The sequence below is a fragment of the Bradysia coprophila genome, unplaced genomic scaffold, assembly GCF_014529535.1.
Source record: "Bradysia coprophila strain Holo2 unplaced genomic scaffold, BU_Bcop_v1 contig_93, whole genome shotgun sequence".
Classification (NCBI taxonomy): domain Eukaryota; kingdom Metazoa; phylum Arthropoda; class Insecta; order Diptera; family Sciaridae; genus Bradysia; species Bradysia coprophila.
This window is the reverse complement of record NW_023504021.1, coordinates 1,013,013-1,035,153: the sequence shown is the minus strand read 5'-3', so window position 1 is coordinate 1,035,153 and position 22,141 is coordinate 1,013,013. Positions and strand designations below refer to the sequence as shown.

The window sequence follows — 22,141 nt, the reverse complement described above, 5'->3', positions numbered from 1 at the left end:
CTCACCTTAAATACCGCTTGCACAAAGCATTAGCAACCTTATGGAGATGCCGAAGTGCGATTGGCAAAAATTGGGGACTCAGCCCGAAATCTATGCTATGGATCTATATTGCTATAGTAAGACCCATGATCACTTACGCAGCATTTATTTGGTGGCCTAGATGTCACATAGCTATCGTTAAGAACCAGCTTGCAAAGATTCAAAGACTTGCACTGCTAAGCATCACAGGGGCAATGAAGTCAGCTCCCACAATCGCTCTTGAAGCCTTACTTAATATCGCGCCTTTGCACATTCACGTAGAAGCAATAGCCAGAAATACGTGTATTAGACTTAACCAATCCTCACTACTAACAAAAAGTAATATGGGTCACGCTAGCTTGTGGAAAACAATGCTAAATGAAACACCTAGCTTCACCCTGCCTCATGACAAAATCGTTCCTACTTTTCGATTTGATAATAAATTTAGTATAGAAATCCCATCTCGCGACGATTGGCTAAACTACGAATCATTTACAAATGAAAACTTTGTAACGTGGTTCTCTGACGGCTCTAAGTTCAACAACCATGCAGGTGCGGGAACATTCTGTCATCAAACCCAATTTGAAAAATCCTACTCGCTAGGCTTCTACGCCACAGTCTATCAAGCGGAAACATATGGCATCTCACAATGCAGCCGGGAAATGATAACCGAAAACATCAGAGGAAAGTCGGTAATGATCTGTTCTGACAGCCAAAGCGCATTGAAGGCTATAAGCGCATACAAGATTTGCTCGTCTACCGTCCTTAAGTGTAGGGACAAGCTTCAGGAACTCGCCGAACACAATTCGGTCAAACTGGTTTGGGTCCCAGGCCACAGTAATATTCAAGGCAACGAAATCGCCGACACTCTAGCGAAAGCGGGTGCATCAAAACTAATATGCGGACCAGAACCATTCCTAAAAGGACCACCGTCATTCTATACAAATCTAATCTCTAAATGGAAAAGCAAACAGTTCAAACAACACTGGGACCCAACGAACCACGCCAGACAATCAAAAAACTGCATTAAGATCAACGCCAAAAATGCTAAATATCTCCTCTCACTTAGCAGAAAAAACATAAGGAGATTAACATCCATTCTCACTGGCCACTGCTTCCTAAATAAGCACTTGCACACTATGGGCCTATCCCCAAGTAGCTTGTGCAACAACTGCGGAGACATAGAATCAGCCGAACACTTTTTATGTAAGTACCCCGCTTACATCTCAGCTAGAGCTAAAAGCTTTGGAGCCTACATTCTCCCATACAACATAATCTGGAGCCTTCCGCCCAGCAATATTTTGGATTATCTAAATCGTACAGCTAGGATTTAGGTAACCCTGTGGGTATGCACAACAGGCCCATTAGAGGCTTAGGTGCTGAAGTTTTGCTTCACCCACTCTAACTAACTAACTAACTAAGGCAGGGTGACACCATTTCACCGAAATTATTCACGGCGATTCTGCAGAGTATTTTTAGGAAGTTAAACTGGAGTAAAATGGGAATAAAGATAAATGGAGAGTACCTGAGCAATCTCCGCTTCGCTGATGACATTGTACCGATAGCAGCGAATCTAGGTCAGGCTCAGATTATGCTACAACAGTTAAGTGAAGAGGCGAGCAAAGTTGGCCTCAAGACGAACTTATCGAAAACAAAAGTCATGACCAACATCGGGGACGATAGAGAAATCAAAATTGGTGACACTGTCATTGAACGAGTCGACAGCTATGTATATCTAGGACATAAACTGAAGTTAGGTCTGGACAACCAAACTGCAGAAATAAGACGTAGGATTGGTCTTGCATGGGCAGCGTTCGGAAAACTCAGACTAATTTTCAAAAGCAAAATGAATAATAGTCTGAAACGCAAAGTTTTCGACACTTGTGTCCTTCCAGTGCTCACTTATGGAGCGGAAACGTTAACTTTAACAAAAGCATCCGAAGATAAATTGAGAGTGACACAAAGAGCCATGGAACGGAGTATGCTTGGAATAACACTCAGAGACAGAATGACGAATCAATGGATTCGACAACAAACCAGGGTCGTTGATGTCATGGAAAGAATAGCATCTCTGAAATGGAGCTGGGCGGGACATATTGCAAGAAGGACAGACGAACGTTGGACCAAAAAGATCATGAACTGGCGACCATATAAAAGACGAGCTATAGGTAGACCACCAGAGAGATGGACAAACGGAATTCAGAATATTGCAGGTACAAACTGGCAGCAAATGGCAATGGATCGTGCGAAATGGAAAGAAGTTGGAGAGGCCTACATCCAGCAGTGGATAGAAACAGGCTGAAAAAGAAGAAGAAGAGAAGTACCAACTGCTGCAGGTGAAGTTGTCCGGTCTGCAAGAAATGGGCTGCAAGTAGCGAATAATCTCACGGACTTGACGTCGAGAACGTCAAAATCATGCGCACAGAATTCACAAAATTCAAGGTGGCCACTGTACGTGCGTTCGATATGTTTGAGGTGCGCCTCAGTGCCACTGAGGAAATGTTGATGGCACACGGTCGGTTGGTTTGTTCAATGGACGGTGCTTTGAAGTCAATGCTGTAAGCGCACACGAGGAACAAGAAATACCAGATATGGTTGATTGTGATCACTAATTTATTGCATTGCTTCGTGAGTGGAGAAAGTATGCGAAGGAGTTGTGAGAGATCAACTAACAACCCACCTGAATGAAAACGCAATCACTATCGACGAACAATCGGGATTCAGAGAAAAACACTCGTCCGAAACAGCAATTAACGTGATAATAGCTGAATGGAAGATAAAGTTAGACAAAGAAAGTTATTGCGGTATTTTTAGATCTCAAGCATGCATTTGAGACAGTGAACCGAAGTAGATTACTTCGTAAAATGGCAGCTTATGGCATTAAAGGCAAAGAAAACCGGTGGTTCCGGATTTTTTTAACAGGAAGGACCCAATCGACCAAATATGTTGAAGCATTGTCATCACCTATTCCGATAGATGTAGGAGTGCCACAAGGTTTGAAACTAGCATCGCACTTATTCCTGATCTACATAAACGATATTAAAAGATGCCTTAACCACTGCCAAATCAAACTGTTTGCGGACGACAAACTTTTGTTCGTAGCCGAGAAGGACATCGAAACTGCAATGGATAAAATCAATCGGGACCTAGCAAATGTAAACAACTGGCTGTGTGCAAATAATCTGAAACTCAACATTGAGAAAACAAAATGCATGGTGATCAACAACTACTGCAACAACACCAACTTCGAAGTAAGGATCGGGAACGATAACATCGAAATCGTCAAATCAATCAAATATCTTGGAATAATGATCGACAGCAACCTCTAACCTCAAACAGCAACGTCGATTACCTAAGTAAAAAAGCGGCCAAGAAGATTGGCTTTCTCGCCAGGATCAGCAAAAATCTGAATTTCGAGGACAAAATCACGATCTACAAAACAATAATTGCTTCGCACTTCGACTACCGTACTGCTCAACGTTGTTGTCATCATGTAACCAAAACGAAGTGAGTCGAATGCAGAAGCTGCAGTACCGGGCAATGAGAATCATACTACGAGTCAAGAAAAGAACAAAAATAATCGATATGCTAGCGGCACTCAACTGGAACAGCAAAGAATATGGTACCAAACCCTCTTCTTCATCTTCAAACTAAAACACGGAATGTTGCCTAAGTACCTCGAGAAATATATGACGTTTACATCAGATCAACATCATTACCAGCTTCGAAACGTGAACGATTTCAACATTGGACGAACGAAAAAAAAAACTCAACACAAAAATCGATTTTCTACAAAGGATTTATGCAGTTATGCAGTTTAACACCGCCAAAGACTGTCCCAAGCCAGTTTGAAAAAGAGTGGAGGGAATGAAGTTTAACGAGGACGTAGCAGTAGATAAGATAGGATTAGATAGATCAATCTTAAGGCTGAATGAATCGTGAGCTGGAAGCCGAAAGAATTGGGGTTAAGGAACCAACGTTGAGGCGAAACAACACGATCAGGAAGCCCAAGGATAGAACGATCCCAGAATTCTTATTAGCTACTAGGTTAAGCTTTAGAAGGACGTCCTTTAAAAGACACCAATAACCTTTTGCTCAGATAGGTTCAAAAGAATGGGCAAAGCTTTATGGAAAAGAATGTTCAAAAGGAGTAACACTACCCCGTCGGACACTGTGCACTTTGATAGGCACTGTGGTCCCGGAACGTGCAGAAATGTGCGGGTCAGAGCTCGGGGATTACCGGGGCCGAGCAAAGTAAAGCTTTCATACTCACCAACCCGCAGTAGCAAGCGTGGTGTTTTAATGCTAAAAACCTTCAAACGAAGCCACAACGAACTATACATTGCCACATATAATGCCAGAACATTGTCGTCAAGACAAAAAATGTAAGAAATGGAAGGAGAACTAGAAAAGATAAAATGGGATGTGGTGGGAGTGAGCGAAGTGAGAAAACCTGGAGAGGAATGCCTGAAATTACAATCAGGGCATACATTCTTCTATCGAGGAAGTGACAGTCAGATGCTGATGCACGGTGTCGGATTGTTCATACATAAACGTTGGTCGGATCGCATAACTCACACGAAAAACATTTCCGATCGAGTGATATACGTAAGCCTGAAGATAAATAACAGATACAGTGTCAAATTAATTCAGGTTTACGCACCCACGTCCACCCATGATGACGAAGAAGTAGAAAGATTCTATGAAGATGTCGAGAAAGCTCTGGACGAAAACCCATCACATTACCAATATCTAATCGGTGATTTCAATGCGAAGCTGGGAAAACGAGAAGAAGACTCCGAAGTTTCTATTGGTAGTTTTAACAACGACCAAAGAAATGAGCGTGGAAATACTCTACTCAACTTCCTACAGCAACACAATTTGTACGCAATGAATTCATTTTTTGCCGGAAAGCCTCAACGGAAATGGGCTTGGGCTAGTGCAGATGGTGTAACGAAAAATGAGATCGATTACATCATAACTGGCTGTAAGTCAACCGTTAAGAACGTTACGGTCCTAAACAATTTTTCAACTGGTAGTGATCACCGAATGGTTCGTGCAAGAGTCACGTTAAATACCAGATTTCAAAGATCACAACTAGTTCAAAAAAGTGAAAAGATTGACGTACAACGGCTTTACACACAAAATGAAGAATTTGCTACGAAAATGACTGCCGAATTAGATAACGTCAACAATCAATGTGAAACATTGGACGAATTGAATACCAAAATCGTCGATACAATAATGGGTTTCATGAAATCCAAATGCAAATCCGTCCAAGGGAAAGAATCAAAACTCAGCAGAGAAACATTAGACCTGATTGCAAGCAGAGCAGAGTTGGTAAAAAACGGAGGGCGAGATTCGGTGGAAGACCGGAACTTGTCTAAAAGTATCAACAAAGCAAGGAGATCAGATGAAAGAAAATATAATGTCCAATTGGCTCAAAACATAATTGAAGCTAACTGCAATATGAAAGTCCTACGGAGAAAAATGACAAACGCCAAAAAAGAAATCTTCAAATTACGAGACAAAACAGGAACGATCCAAACGGATCGAAATGCGATATTAAACATTGTAACAGAATTTTATGAGAATTTGTTTTCTTCAGCAAGACAGAGTCCAACAGAAGAAACCGAAGATAGACCATTAATAAGAAACGTGGGATCGGAGGATATGCCCGACATAACGTTGATGAAGTCAAGGCCGCAGTAGCCGAGATGAAAAACAAAAAGTCTCCCGGAGAAGATGGTGTTCCAGTGGAAGCCATTAAACTGGGTGGAGACTCCTTATTAAAGGCAATCACGGCTTTGTTTAATCAATGTCTCCAATGGGAAGAAGTACCAGAAGCCTGGGAAAATGCGGTAAATACATTGCTGCATAAAAAAGGAGACATAACAAAGCTGGAAAATTACCGGCCCATAAGCCTATTGTCAACACTCTACAAGTTGTTTATGAAAATCATTACGAAGAGGAACACTAACAAGTTCGACTTCTACCAACCTGTTGAACAAGCTGCTTTCAGATCTGGTTTCAGCACAAACGACCATTTGCAGGTGATGAGAACGCTTATTGAGAAGTGTCGTGAATACAACATCGACATAGTCTTGCTATTCATAGACTTCGAAAAAGCTTTCGATTCAGTGGAAACATGGTCGATATTGGACGCATTAGACGAATGTAGAGTAGACTCAAGGTACTCCAACACAATTCGATATGTGTACAAAAATGCTACTTCATGTATAAAACTTCATAAGAGCACGGAGAAATTCAGAATTGGCCGAGGTGTAAGGCAGGGTGACACTATTTCACCGAAATTATTCACGGCGATTCTGCAGAGTATTTTTAAGAAGTTAAACTGGAGTAAAATGGGAATAAAGGTAAATGGAGAGTACCTGAGCAGTCTCCGCTTCGCTGATGACATTGTACCGATAGCAGCGAATCTAGGTCAGGCTCAGCTTATGCTACAACAGTTAAGTGAAGAGGCAAGCAAAGTTGGCCTCAAGATGAACTTATCGAAAACAAAAGTCATGACCAACATCGGGGACGATAGAGAAATCAAAATTGGTGACACTGTCATTGAACGAGTCGACAGCTATGTATATCTAGGACATAAAGTGAAGTTAGGTCTGGACAACCAAACTGCACAAATAAGACGTAGGATTGGTCTTGCATGGGCAGCGTTCGGAAAACAGACTAATTTTCAAAAGCAAAATGAATAATAGTCTGAAACGCAAAGTTTTCGACACTTGTGTCCTTCCAGTGCTCACTTATGGAGCGGAAGCGTTAACTTTAACGAAAGCATCCGAAGATAAATTGAGAGTGACACTTCATGGAACGGAGTATGCTTGGAATAACACTCAGAGACAGAATGACGAATCAATGGATTCGACAACAAACCAGGGTCGTTGATGTCATGGAAAGAATAGCATCTCTGAAATGGAGCTGGGCGGGACATATTTCAAGAAGGACAGACGAACGTTGGACCAAAAAGATCATGAACTGGCGACCATATAAAAGACGAGCTATAGGTAGACCACCAGAGAGATGGACAAACGGAATTAAGAATATTGCAGGTACAAACTGGCAGCAAATGGCAATGGATCGTAAGAAATGGAAAGAAGTTGGAGAGGCCTACATCCAGCAGTGGATAGAAACAGGCTGAAAAAGAAGAAGAAGATTTATGCAGTTCAACTCGCTCCCGGACGAAATTAAAAATGAAGGAAGGACGAAATCATTTAAACGCATGTTAGCAGTTCACATTAAAAATAATTTCTAAACTCAGTGTGGAAACAAGTAAATAAAAGGAAAGTAAACTGAAAACGAAAAGAAAGAAACAGAAAAAGAAAACGAAAAAACTAAAAACAAGTGAGACGAAAACTGAACTGATTAATGTTAATAGCAGAGAGTGTTAAAAGATGAGAAATGTAAAATTAGAGATAATAACCAAATTATTTGTAACTGTGATGTATATATCATTTTATGATCGTAAATAAATTAAACTCGAAATTAAACCTAAAACTAACTTAATTAGGCTAGTTTCGAGAGAAGAAAACATTTATTCAAAATAAAGGTACTGCCCTCGTAACGAAGGTTGCCAAATCACACAGTGTATCAATCTATCACTAAAGGCAATCTTAATACTAACAGCAAGCGGAATTCGATTTTCTTTGTCACATTTTAAGTTAACTATAAACGTGCTGATTAATAATGTGGACGGTCTTGACTAGAACCAGTTCGGTTAATATGGTGAATTTGTTCATGATGTGTCTGAAATATTCTTTTAACTTTTTCATTCTAACAAAAAATTGCCAACTTTTGGCTTCAAAAACAAAGCTCCTATGCGTTTTTTCAACTTGTAACCATAAAACTTCTCTGCAATGGATTCTCTATGAGATTACCTGTTCAGACATACCTCCCACGATGCATTATGTCGTCATTTGCCGATTTTGTTTGCAAATACAGTTGAAATTTTTGGTTGAAAAGTCTTAGTTGGGAACACTGACATAGTTACCCTGCCCGAGTGAAGGCGAAGAACAACAACGTTCTTATGGTATTTCATAGCTACGCTCGTCAGCTATTCACTACAGTTAGCAGCAATGTCTTCTGTTCCCAACTGCCCGAGATATCTGTCAACATTGTGAGCAATTTCATGCTACTACCCCAAAAATCAAAAATCAACCTAGAGGCAAGGGAAAAATGAATTTAAATTTTTTTTTTTTGCTGTTTCGGATTCCTTGGTCAATTTTGAGTACAGCCTGGGGCCAGGCCTTTTAAAATAAAACAAAATGAAAATACGACCCACCCTACTGTATATATGATACAAGTTGGTCATGTAGTAGACATAGCAAACAGAGAGACTTCCGGCTTCATTCACGAACGTTGTCAACTAACGTGCCGTAGCCGGAACTGAGTCTAAATACATCAATGAAGCTATGCTGTACCCTTTATTTTGCATCACAAGAATCAATCATAACATTTTTGGAAGCGCCAATTCCTCCGTTTATTTTTTTGCAAAAGGTCCAATCTGAGCTGCATAGGCCATCAACATGGGAATGTTATTCTGCTCATAGCTTCCAGCGAACAAATGTTCGAATGGGCCAGATGCAAAAATTCCAACGTCATCTCCTGCGTGAGTCTCAGCGCTGAGCGGCACTGTCGCCGATTGCAGGAAAGCGTGGTTGTGAATGTCAACATTTGTCAAATCGACACGTTCTGCCGTGTTTTTGATGTACGTCGTATCATAGGCGGGACCATTGGCGTAACTTAACTTCAAGTATGGCTTTTGATCCATGTCAGAGATTCCTCCGAAACCCAAGATGTCCGACTTCCTTGAGCCATACCCACTGTACGTGAACGTATGAGAATGATCAGACGTGATGACAATTAGAGTGTCATCGTCCTTTGTCATCGCACGAGCTGCTTCGATAGCTCGAATGAATTCTGCTGTCTCCACCATAGCTCGGTTAGCTTGGTTGTAGTGATGTGCGTGATCGATTTTGCCGCTCTCAACGAACAAGAAATATCCGTTCGGGTCTTTTTCCAGCAATCTAATGGCAGCTACTGTCATATCTGTGAGAGTTGGCTCTTGATTATGCAAGTTGCCATCATTGATATCCATTTGATACAAACAATCCAAGCTCTCAAACAGACCCAACAAATAGTCGACGGTGGTATAGTTGACTTCATGTAGCTGTTGCTTGTGCCAAACGAATTGTCCAACATTTTGTTGATTTTTAGCAGTCAACCATTCATTGATAAGATTTCTACCGTCTGTTCGTTGACCGAACTGACCTTCTTCATCCATCATCGTCGAGTTGATCATGTGAGCGCGGCCTCCACCCAAGATAACTTTGAATTTCTTACCGACTTCTCCATTTATCAATTGGTGTGCAATATCTCTGACGTTGGTAGTAGAGCCACACATTTGGTCCAGTACCTTGTTTCCTTCCCAAAAGCGACTCGGAGTATTCGCATAGGCACCAGACGGGCTAGCGTGCGTAACTGTTGTTGTTGTTACTAAGCCTGTGGCTTTTCCCGCTTTTTGGGCCCACGAAGCAATTGACTCTGTTTTGTCTTTTTCCGTTATTACGCATTGTTCTGCCTGAACGTTGGCCGTCACTCCGGTTGTCTGTTAAAAGTTAAAATTTATTTGTCTGTACAAATTCTAAGGCAAAGAATAATTTTCAATAACCTACCAACATGTTCCCTTTGACACCATTGAGGTACGCTGTGGCGGTGCAAGAACTGTCTGCTGTTTGACCATTCACGCAGTACGTTTTCGAGAAGCCAAAATAAGGAAATCGATCGAAAACCGTACTGATTCCTTCATTGCCAAGGTATGCTCTAACCGCTGACACCGTTGACAGGCTCATCCCATCCCCAAGGAACATGATAATGTTTTTCGCCTTCTTGGTCTTGTACTTTTCATTTAGCTTGGAACGGAGAAAAGCTTGGGCATTTTGTCTCCAATACTCAGCAGTGTTTTCTGACTGAGCCGATACTGCCGTGGCAAGTACCAAAATTTGAAGAAGAAGAACAATGAATACTTTCATTACTACGCCAGTACCTTATCGCAACTGAACTCTCTGCATGGCAAAAAGAATTATTTAAGGATGTTTCAAAAGACAATTATTGTTTCAAGTGTAAATGAACCATCATCAAGAGCAAACATGATCAATAACCATATTTTTTTTGTCAAGATACATTCGTGTGTATCTTCTTAAATTCCATGCAATTTCGCTAGGAGCTTCCAAGACTCACTGTCTCCGAAGATAAGATCCATAAATTTTTAGTGCAGATGAAAGCTCTACGTATTTGTACTCTCGTTGAGATAATCAGTTGATACGCGTGTAAAAGGTCGCATGATTGAAAAGCAAACAACCGAAAAGCATGGTACCGTTTGCAAAATGTTTGATGCTTTAAATAATCCCGGACACTATCTTATCTACCGAAAAATGTCAAAGACATGCTGCTCCAAATTTTGAATTTAAGTATCGCTGTTCCGCAATGATTCTGACATTCTGCCTGTATTCTTTGGCGGACGGACCAGAATAATGAAGATTGTTGCATTATTATTTTTGGTGACGTTTGTTGCCTTTGCGACAGCTAGCCCTCGTCAGTACTCGTATGGTGAGTTTTCGATGATGAAAAATCCCATTTGACTCAACTGAGTGGCATATCTTTCGCATGATCTAAGTGTCTACTGAAACATTTCGGACACCTGACGGAGTTCACAAGCATTCAGCTGGAAAAAGTGGTCGCAAAAAGCCCATTGACACAGTAGCAGGCGATCAAACAACAAGCGAGTACTGGATCAACAAAGCGAAGGCATTTGTCGACCAGAAAGTGAAGAGCTCAAACAACAAGAAAAAGGCGAAGAATATTGTGTTGTTCCTGGGAGATGGCATGTCAAATCCAACAGTTGCGGCAACCAGAGTTTACATGGGCGGTGAAGAAAAACAGCTTGAGTTCGAAAAGTTCCCGAACACAGCCAGCTCGAAGACCTATTGTGTCGATTATCAGGTAGTTATTGAGATAGTAAAACAGAGCTGCATGTTTGGGCCTCATTCTTTTGCAATTGACAATAAGAAATCGATTATTTGAATGATAGTGGCCTTACAAATTTCTTTTCCAATTTTCAGGTAGGTGACGCGGCATGCACTGCCACAGCATTTTTGCATGGTGTGAAGGCGAACAAAATGACTATCGGAGTCAGTTCAGCTGCCCAGCCACTGAATTGCCGAGACAGCAGCGATTTGAGGAAACATACTCAATCTATTGCTGCATGGGCTCAGCGCGCAGGAATGGCAACTGGCATCGTCACAAACACCCGAGTCACTCATGCTACGCCGGCATCAGTTTATGGACATGCGACGTCCCGCGATTGGGAGACCGATTCTGCTGTCAAACAGAGTGGATGCAATGCGAATTCGGTTGATGATATTGCTGAACAGCTGGTGAACGGACAAGTTGGAAAGAACTTAAATGTGATCTTGGGAGGTGGATCTCGAGCATTTCTAGATAGGAGTTTGAGTGAACATGGAGCTAGCGGTTCGAGAAGTGATGGTAAGAATTTGATAGCTCAATGGAAGTCAATGGATACTAGACGCGTTTACGTGAACAACACAAACGATCTTTTGAACTTACCACCAAGTACCAAGCAGCTGCTTGGCCTTTTCAGCAGCTCACATTTTGGTTACAATCTCGACATTAAACGTGATGGTCTTCAAGGATTCATGCCCACACTTACTCAAATGACTTTGAAGGCGATTGACATCCTTAGTAAAGATAAGCAAGGCTTCTTCCTTCTTGTAGAAGGTGGACTGATTGATATGGGTCATCATGAAACGAGAGCCAAGTATGCAATCGACGAAGCAGCTGAATTTTCCAAAGCCATTGCAGCTGCTTTGACGAAGCTAGACCTTGAAGAAACCTTGGTCGTTACAACGTCTGATCATGGGCATACTCTTTCGATTTCTGGATACGCAGTAAGTTGTATTGATCTAACTGGAATCTCATCCAATCTCACTTTCATTATTGATAGCCTCGTGGATATGATATTTTCGGATACCAAACTGGAATATTCGGACCAGCAAGCGACAATCTTCCATACATGACGCTGAGCTACGCCAATGGAATGGGTTTCTATGATCACACCAGTGTTAAAGGTGGTCGTGTTGATCCAAGTACTTTCGATCGATCGCCGAACGACTTTAGATTTCCAGCCACTGTTCCGTTGAGCTCTGAAACGCACGGAGGAGAAGACGTCGGGATCTGGGCGGCAGGACCATGGTCTCATCTCATCAGAGGCACAATGGAACAACACGTCATCCCTCACATCATGGCTTATGCCAGCTGCATCGGAGACGGATTGACAATGTGCAAAACAAATTCCAAATTTTGAAAAGATTACTTTTACTATCTAAACCCATAAAATCTCCAATTTTAAAAGTAAATGAAATTTTTCCTGTTCATTAAAAATAAGCCAATCGCAAAGTAGGCGATAGTTCAGTTAATAGTAGAATTCTGAAATTTTGACCAATGGATAATGTTGGAAGATGCGGGATATCGTAATAAAAGATCAATTAGGCCACTGAAAATAGAGGCTCCTCATATTTTATTACGAGTTGAGTTAAATTCACAAATATGGCGGAATGGTGTGGACAATACATTAAACTGTTAACCTCTTATTTACAGTGTCTTGTCGACTCATCATTGTCTTGTGGCGATTTGAAATGTCTTCCGTTGGAAGTAAAAAGTATCTTAGATCACTGTAGCCTTTATCGGCTAATGTCTTTTCCAGCGGATCCAAAAAGTCTACGAATAGTTCTCTTGCAATGTTCAGATCCGGCCAGTCTCCACAGGGATATCCTCCATTTACCCAGACAATATGGCCTGTTCGAACGCATAAACCAATCTCATAACGCAGACCGGCTGCTTTAAATTTATGCGAAAACCATTTCGCACTGAATGGACTGGGTTCGTTAATTTTGCAGTCTAGTAGGGTGGGTCGATTTTAACAACTTGAAAATCCACAGCCAGCGGCAGGTGTAGCTTGCCAAAACTAATCAATCTGCATCATTAGTTTTTCTTTTCCGAATACTTTTGAGTACCGCACAATTGATTGAATGGGTTTGTCAGGCTACTCGTATTTACTTTCAAAATTTCATAGACAATTTTCTTAGAAAAGCTTTTATAAGCCTTGCAGAGGCTGTCTCTTCTTCTTTTTCAGCCTGTTTCTATCCACTGCTGGATGTAGGCCTCTCCAACTTCTTTCCATTTTGTACGATCCATTGCCATTTGCTGCCAGTTTGTACCTGCAATATTCTTAATTCCGTTTGTCCATCTCTCTGGTGGTCTACCTATAGCTCGTCTTTTATATGGTCGCCAGTTCATGATATTTTTGGTCCTTCGTCTGTCCTTCTTGCAATATGTCCCGCCCAGCTCCATTTCAGAGATGCTATTCTTTCCATGACATCAACGACCCTGGTTTGTTGTCGAATCCATTGATTCGTCATTCTGTCTCTGAGTGTTATTCCAAGCATATTCCGTTCCATGGCTCTTTGTGTCACTCTCAATTTATCTTCGGATGCTTTCGTTAAAGTTAACGTTTCCGCTCCATAAGTGAGCACTGGAAGGACACAAGTGTCGAAAACTTTGCGTTTCAGACTATTATTCATTTTGCTTTTGAAAATTAGTCTGAGTTTTCCGAACGCTGCCCATGCAAGACCAATCCTACGTCTTATTTCTGCAGTCTGGTTGTCGAGACCTAACTTCAGTTTAACACCGCCAAAGACTGTCCCAAGCCAGTTTGAAAAAGAGTGGAGGGAATGAAGTTTAACGAGGACGTAGCAGTAGATAAGATAGGATTAGATAGATCAATCTTAAGGCTGAATGAATCGTGAGTTGGAAGCCGAAAGAATTGGGGTTAAGGGACCAACGTTGAGGCGAAACAACACGATCAGGAAGCCCAAGGATAGAACGATCCCAGAATTCTTATTAGCTACTAGGTTAAGCTTTTCAACGACGTCCTTTAAAAGACGTCAATAACCTTTTGCTCAGATAGGTTCAAAAGAATGGGCAAAGCTTTATGGAAAAGAATGTTCAAAAAGAGTAACACTACCCCGTCGGGCACTGTGCACTTTGATAGGCACTGTGGTCCCGGTACGTGCAGAAATGCGCGGGTCAGAGCTCGGGGATTACCGGGGGCGAGCAAAGTAAAGCTTTCATACTCACCAACCCGCAGTAGCAAGCGTGGTGTTTTAATGCTAAAAACCTTCAAACGAAGCCACAACGAATTATACATTGCCACATATAATGCCAGAACATTGTCGTCAAGACAAAAAATGCAAGAAATGGAAGAAGAGCTAGAAAAGATAAAATGGGATGTTGTGGGAGTGAGCGAAGTGAGAAAACCTGGAGAGGAATGCCTGAAATTACAATCAGGGCATACATTCTTCTACCGAGGAAGTGACAGTCAGATGCTGATGCACGGTGTCGGATTGTTCATAAACAAGCGGTGGTCGGATCGCATAACTCACACGAAAAGCATATCCGATCGAGTGATATACGTAAGCCTGAAGATAAATAACAGATACAGTGTCAAATTAATTCAGGTTTACGCACCCACGTCCACCCATGATGACGAAGAAGTAGAAAGATTCTATGAAGATGTCGAGAAAGCTCTGGACGAAAACCCATCACATTACCAATATCTCATCGGTGATTTCAATGCGAAGCTGGGAAAACGAGAAGAAGACTCCGAAGTTTCTATTGGCAGTTTTAGCAACGACCAAAGAAATGAGCGTGGAAATGTTTTACTCAACTTCCTACAGCAACACAATTTGTACGCAATGAATTCATTTTTTGCAGGAAAGCCTCAACGTAAATGGACTTGGGCTAGTGCAGATGGTGTAACGAAAAATGAGATCGATTACATCATAACTGGCTGTAAGTCAACCGTTAAGAACGTTACGGTCCTAAACAATTTTTCAACAGGTAGTGATCACCGAATGGTTCGTGCAAGAGTCACGTTAAATACCAGATTTCAAAGATCACAACTAGTTCAGAAAAGTGAAAGGATTGACGTACAACGGCTTTACACACAAAATGAAGAATTTGCTACGAAAATGACTGCCGAATTAGATAACGTCAACAATCAATGTGAAACATTGGACGAATTGAATACCAAAATCGTCGATACAATAATGGGTTTCATGAAATCCAAATGCAAATCCGTCCAAGGGAAAGAATCAAAACTCAGCAGAGAAACATTAGACCTGATCGCAAGCAGAGCAGAGTTGGTAAAAAACGGAGGACGAGATTCGGTGGAATACCGGAACTTGTCTAAAAGTATCAACAAAGCAAGGAGATCAGATGAAAGAAAATATAATGTCCAATTGGCTCAAAACATAATTGAAGCTAACTGCAATATGAAAGTCCTACGGAGAAAAATGACAAACGCCAAAAAAGAAATCTTCAAATTACGAGACAAAACAGGAACGATCCAAACGGATCGAAATGCGATATTAAATATTGCAACAGAATTTTATGAGAATTTGTTTTCTTCAGCAAGACAGAGTCCAACGGAAGAAACCGAAGATAGACCAATAATAAGAAACGTGGGATCGGATGATATGCCCGACATAACTGTTGATGAAGTCAAGGCCGCAGTAGCCGAGATGAAAAACAAAAAGTCTCCAGGAGAAGATGGTGTTCCAGTGGAAGCCATTAAACTAGGTGGAGACTCCTTATTAAAGGCAATCACGGCTTTGTTTAATCAATGTCTCCAATGGGAAGAAGTACCAGAAGCTTGGGAAAATGCGGTAATTACATTGCTGCATAAAAAAGGAGACATAACAAAGCTGGAAAATTACCGACCCATAAGCCTATTGTCAACACTCTACAAGTTGTTTATGAAAATCATTACGAAGAGGAACACTAACAAGTTCGACTTCTACCAACCTGTTGAACAAGCTGCTTTCAGATCTGGTTTCAGCACAAACGACCATTTGCAAGTGATGAGAACGCTTATTGAGAAGTGTCGTGAATACAACATCGACATAGTCTTGCTATTCATAGACTTCGAAAAAGCTTTCGATTCAGTGGAAACATGGTCGATATTGGACGCATTAGACGAATGTAGAGTAGACTCAAGGTACTCCAACACAATTCGATATGTGTACAAAAATGCTACTTCATGTATAAAACTTCATAAGAGCACGGAGAAATTCAGAATTGGCCGAGGTGTAAGGCAGGGTGACACCATTTCACCGAAATTATTCACGGCGATTCTGCAGAGTGTTTTTAGGAAGTTAAACTGGAGTAAAATGGGAATAAAGATAAATGGAGAGTACCTGAGCAATCTCCGCTTCGCTGATGACATTGTACCGATAGCAGCGAATCTAGGTCAGGCTCAGCTTATGCTACAACAGTTAAGTGAAGAGGCAAACAAAGTTGGCCTCAAGATGAACTTATCGAAAACAAAAGTCATGACCAACATCGGGGACGATAGAGAAATCAAAATTGGTGACACTGTCATTGAACGAGTCGACAGCTACGTATATCTAGGACATAAGCTGAAGTTAGGTCTGGACAACCAAACTGCAGAAATAAGACGTAGGATTGGTCTTGCATGGGCAGCGTTCGGAAAACTCAGACTAATTTTCAAAAGCAAAATTAATAATAGTCTGAAACGCAAAGTTTTCGACACTTGTGTCCTTCCAGTGCTCACTTATGGAGCGGAAACGTTAACTTTAACGAAAGCATCCGAAGAAAAATTGAGAGTGACACAAAGAGCCATGGAACGGAGTATGCTTGGAATAACACTCAGAGACAGAATGACGAATCAATGGATTCGACAACAAACCAGGGTCGTTGATGTCATGGAAAGAATAGCATCTCTGAAATGGAGCTGGGCGGGACATATTGCAAGAAGGACAGACGAACGTTGGACCAAAAAGATCATGAACTGGCGACCATATAAAAGACGAGCTATAGGTAGACCACCAGAGAGATGGACAAACGGAATTAAGAATATTGCAGGTACAAACTGGCAGCAAATGGCAATGGATCGTACGAAATGGAAAGAAGTTGGAGAGGCCTACATCCAGCAGTGGATAGAAACAGGCTGAAAAAGAAGAAGAAGAAGAAGAACTTCAGTTTATGTCCTAGATATACATAGCTGTCGACTCGTTCAATGACGGTGTCACCAATTTTGATTTCTCTATTGTCCCTGATGTTGGTCATGACTTTTGTTTTCGATAAGTTCATCTTGAGGCCAACTTTGCTCGCCTCTTCACTTAACTGTTGTAGCATAAGCTGAGCCTGACCTAGATTCGCTGCTATCGGTACAATGTCATCAGCGAAGCGGAGATTGCTCAGGTACTCTCCATTTATCTTTATTCCCATTTTACTCCAGTTTAACTTCCTAAAAATACTCTGCAGAATCGCCGTGAATAATTTCGGTGAAATGGTGTCACCCTGCCTTACACCTCGGCCAATTCTGAATTTCTCCGTGCTCTTATGAAGTTTTATACATGAAGTAGCATTTTTGTACACATATCGAATTGTGTTGGAGTACCTTGAGTCTACTCTACATTCGTCTAATGCGTCCAATATCGACCATGTTTCCACTGAATCGAAAGCTTTTTCGAAGTCTATGAATAGCAAGACTATGTCGATGTTGTATTCACGACACTTCTCAATAAGCGTTCTCATCACCTGCAAATGGTCGTTTGTGCTGAAACCAGATCTGAAAGCAGCTTGTTCAACAGGTTGGTAGAAGTCGAACTTGTTAGTGTTCCTCTTCGTAATGATTTTCATAAACAACTTGTAGAGTGTTGACAATAGGCTTATGGGTCGGTAATTTTCCAGCTTTGTTATGTCTCCTTTTTTATGCAGCAATGTAATTACCGCATTTTCCCAGGCTTCTGGTACTTCTTCCCATTGGAGACATTGATTAAACAAAGCCGTGATTGCCTTTAATAATGAGTCTCCACCTAGTTTAATGGCTTCCACTGGAACACCATCTTCTCCGGGAGACTTTTTGTTTTTCATCTCGGCTACTGCAGCTTTGACTTCATCAACAGTTATGTCGGGCATATCCTCCGATCCCACGTTTCTTATTATTGGTCTATCTTCGGTTTCTTCCGTTGGGCTCTGTCTTGCTGAAGAAAACAAATTCTCATAAAATTCTGTTGCAATGTTTAATATCGCATTTCGATCCGTTTGGATCGTTCCTGTTTTGTCTCGTAATTTGAAGATTTCTTTTTTGGCGTTTGTCATTTTTCTCCGTAGGACTTTCATATTGCAGTTAGCTTCAATTATGTTTTGAGCCAATTGGACATTATATTTTCTTTCATCTGATCTCCTTGCTCTGTTGATACTTTTAGACAGGTTCCGGTATTCCACCGAATCTCGTCCTCCGTTTTTTACCAACTCTGCTCTGCTTGCGATCAGGTCTAATGTTTCTCTGCTGAGTTTTGATTCTTTCCCTTGGACGGATTTGCATTTGGATTTCATGAAACCCATTATTGTATCGACGATTTTGGTATTCAATTCGTCCAATGTTTCACATTGATTGTTGACGTTATCTAATTCGGCAGTCATTTTCGTAGCAAATTCTTCATTTTGTGTGTAAAGCCGTTGTACGTCAATCCTTTCACTTTTCTGAACTAGTTGTGATCTTTGAAATCTGGTATTTAACGTGACTCTTGCACGAACCATTCGGTGATCACTACCGGTTGAAAAATTGTTTAGGACCGTAACGTTCTTAACGGTTGACTTACAGCCAGTTATGATGTAATCGATCTCATTTTTCGTTACACCATCTGCACTAGCCCAAGTCCATTTCCTTTGAGGCTTTCCGGCAAAAAATGAATTCATTGCGTACAAATTGTGTTGCTGTAAGAAGTTGAGTAAAGTATTTCCACGCTCATTTCTTTGGTCGTTGCTAAAACTACCAACAGAAACTTCGGAGTCTTCTTCTCGTTTTCCCAGCTTCGCATTGAAATCACCGATTAGATATTGGTAATGTGAAGGGTTTTCGTCCAGAGCTTTCTCGACATCTTCATAGAATCTTTCTACTTCTTCGTCATCATGAGTGGACGTGGGTGCGTAAACCTGAATTAATTTGACACTGTATCTGTTATTTATCTTCAGGCTTACGTATATCACTCGATCGGATATGCTTTTCGTGTGAATTATGCGATCCGACCACCGCTTGTTTATGAACAATCCGACACCGTGCATCAGCATCTGACTGTCACTTCCTCGGTAGAAGAATGTATGCCCTGATTGTAATTTCAGGCATTCCTCTCCAGGTTTTCTCACTTCGCTCACTCCCACAACATCCCATTTTATCTTTTCTAGCTCTTCTTCCATTTCTTGCATTTTTTGTCTTGACGACAATGTTCTGGCATTATATGTGGCAATGTATAATTCGTTATGGCTTCGTTTGAAGGTTTTTAGCATTAAAACACCACGCTTGCTACTGCGGGTTGGTGAGTATGAAAGCTTTACTTTGCTCGCCCCCGGTAATCCTCGAGCTCTGACCCGCACATTTCTGCACGTTCCGGGACCACCGTCCCTATCAAAGTGCACAGTGCCCGACGGGGTAGTGTTACTCTTTTTGAACATTCTTTTCCATAAAGCTTTGCCCATTCTTTTGAACCTATCTGAGCAAAAGGTTATTCGTCCTTTAAAAGCTTAACCTAGTAGCTAATAAGAATTCTGGGATCGTTCTATCCTTTGGCTTCCTGATCGTGTTGTTCCACCTCAACGTTGGTCCCTTAACCCCAATTCTTTCGGCTTCCAGCTCACGATTCATTCAACCTTAAGATTGATCTATCTAATCCTATCTTATTTACTGCTACGTCCTCGTTAAACTTCATTCCCTCCACTCTTTTTCAAACTGGCTTGGGACAGTCTTTGGCGGTGTTGCAGAGGCTGTAATAGACTGAAACAAACATAATACAACTTAATTTGGAAAAATCGGTGCATTCGACTTGAAAATATTTACATTTTCAATGTAATATTGGGGGTCTGTGAACTTTGAACCACCAAATGAGCGATAAACTTCTTCAAATTTGGTTAGTCCTTTATGTTAGGGTTAGAATAGGTAAAAACGACAAAGATGTCGAATTGTCGGAATTTCTCGTATTCAATCCGAGATTGATTATTGCAGATGTTGTTAAAAACGTCATTTTTTCGAAGTAGTAGATTCTGATGGAACGAAATACGTTCCTTTTACCGTAGAATTATGAATCTCCTACTATTCAGATGCTACAGTCGAAGAAATTTAGTTTTCGGGTTTTCCAAAGGTAATTATCTTATTTAGCCCACACTTTATCCCACAACAATGGAATCCACAAATTTAAATTTAGTTAACACAACATAACGCTGCAGTCACGATTTCAAAATGTGATATAGGGTGGCTAATTAAATTTTGGTTTTAGCTACATTTTCTCTTGCTTTTTAATTATTACATCAGGCTTCTAAATTAAGAGTACCTTTATGCAATATAAACCGTTTGAGTTTGAAAAAAGATGTTTTGTATCAGTGAACGATATAGGAAAGCGTTCAGTACGTCTCAACAAACAAAAGAACGTAAAACATATTTGTATATTTAGCCACCCTACGTCCGTCATCGCTTCTATTGTCTTCAAAAACATATTGTGTGCTTGTCATGATATGTATCAGAAGTTTGTTTATTTATGTGTCTCATCTAAAATGCTGGCCAGCAAAATTTTGATCATTAATTTCAACGGCAAAATTGATCTAAATGTTAAAATAATTGTGAATAATAGTGAAGTTAATGTGGTTTTGTTTTCTCTTCATAAAGTAATTTGCATCAGTTCGACGTAAAGTGCGGAGCACCATTAGAAAAAAAAACTCGTCGCTGAAGAATGATCAAAAAGTTGCTGGACGCATAGCTACAACTAATGCTTTGCAGGATATAGAATAAAAATTAGAGAAACACCAAGAGCCGTCCATTTGAAATCTTCACAATCATCATTTCAACTAAAGGCTTTTTTTAAACGAAACGCAGATTCGGAACATTCTTTTTCGCCAAATTACAATTTGGCATAGGAAATAAATTCAACTCTTTGTATAAGTGAAGCTCATGATTGAGCTCAATCATGAAAACAGAATCTGGTCAGGAATAAGATAAGAATATGAATATGACGAACTTCAAAGTTCCTGATTTATAATCCTGAGATGCCTGCTCATGCAGTTATGCTTGATGTTACGATTTCCAAAGAATTTTAATATCACCTTTTAGACAAAATAACAATTTCCAAGTCTGTTTTCTATTTGATTTATTTGACGTATTTCCGACCTCGTTCTAGGGTACACGGAAAATCCGTGAATTTCGATAAAGGCTGTGTAACTTATAATATAGCTGTAGTTTTTATAATATAGCTACTAAACGCATATTCTGTTAATGTTGGTTATTTACAAGCAATATGAGTTACACAACTATATGATGGATTACAGAGCTACATTATGCACCGTGGACACATTTTATAGCTAGGATTTGCATATTGTAGCTGTGTACTCTATATCATAGCTGTGTAACGCATATTTGACGCATCAAAAATATATCTGTGTGCTGCATATGAGAAAATGTATGGGACCATGCATTCAAGTCGGACTAAATGTTAATATACAAACAAAAACTGTTCTAAAATATCTTGGCTGATTGTAATGAAGCTTGATGATCAGAATACCTTTTTAATATAGTCAGAATCCGTAGAAACACAGACGAATGAGAATATCAGAAATTTCACTGCATTAGAAACGAATTAGTTAATTAGCAAAATCGTAAAAACCAAACTCGTCATTTCACAGAAAATAATTGAATTCGTGATTCTTCGCGCGGTTTCAATTCACTTTCTTTCAGAACCTAGAACAATCCTTGTAGTGACATTCACAAAAGTTAAATATAAAAACTACACACTTGAATTAGGCTGCGTGCCGCATAATATAGCTGCAGGATTTATATTGCCGTAGCAACGCTTCGAAATAAGAACGTGTTAAAGCACAAGCAAAATTAGTACATCAGCAGCATAGATGACGGTCGGATTCTCAGGTTAAGCATCAATCGGCGCGGTAAGTACTT

General features: G+C 40.6%; 2 protein-coding genes across 2 annotated transcripts; one reads left to right on the top strand and one right to left on the bottom strand.

Annotated features, from left to right (window-relative positions):
* Positions 1–8,452: 8,452 nt before the first annotated feature.
* Positions 8,453–10,112, bottom strand: LOC119084734 (membrane-bound alkaline phosphatase-like). Its single transcript, XM_037194806.1, has 2 exons — positions 9,714–10,112; positions 8,453–9,646 (listed from the first exon to the last, which is right to left on the bottom strand). The coding sequence occupies exons 1-2, from the start codon at positions 10,068–10,070 to the stop codon at positions 8,519–8,521; spliced, it is 1,485 nt and encodes a 494-aa protein (XP_037050701.1). The 5' UTR covers positions 10,071–10,112; the 3' UTR covers positions 8,453–8,518.
* Positions 10,113–10,490: 378 nt separating this feature from the next.
* LOC119084735 (alkaline phosphatase-like) lies at positions 10,491–12,424 on the top strand. Its single transcript, XM_037194808.1, has 4 exons — positions 10,491–10,647; positions 10,715–11,040; positions 11,160–12,005; positions 12,062–12,424. The coding sequence occupies exons 1-4, from the start codon at positions 10,572–10,574 to the stop codon at positions 12,419–12,421; spliced, it is 1,608 nt and encodes a 535-aa protein (XP_037050703.1). The 5' UTR covers positions 10,491–10,571; the 3' UTR covers positions 12,422–12,424.
* Positions 12,425–22,141: the final 9,717 nt, after the last annotated feature.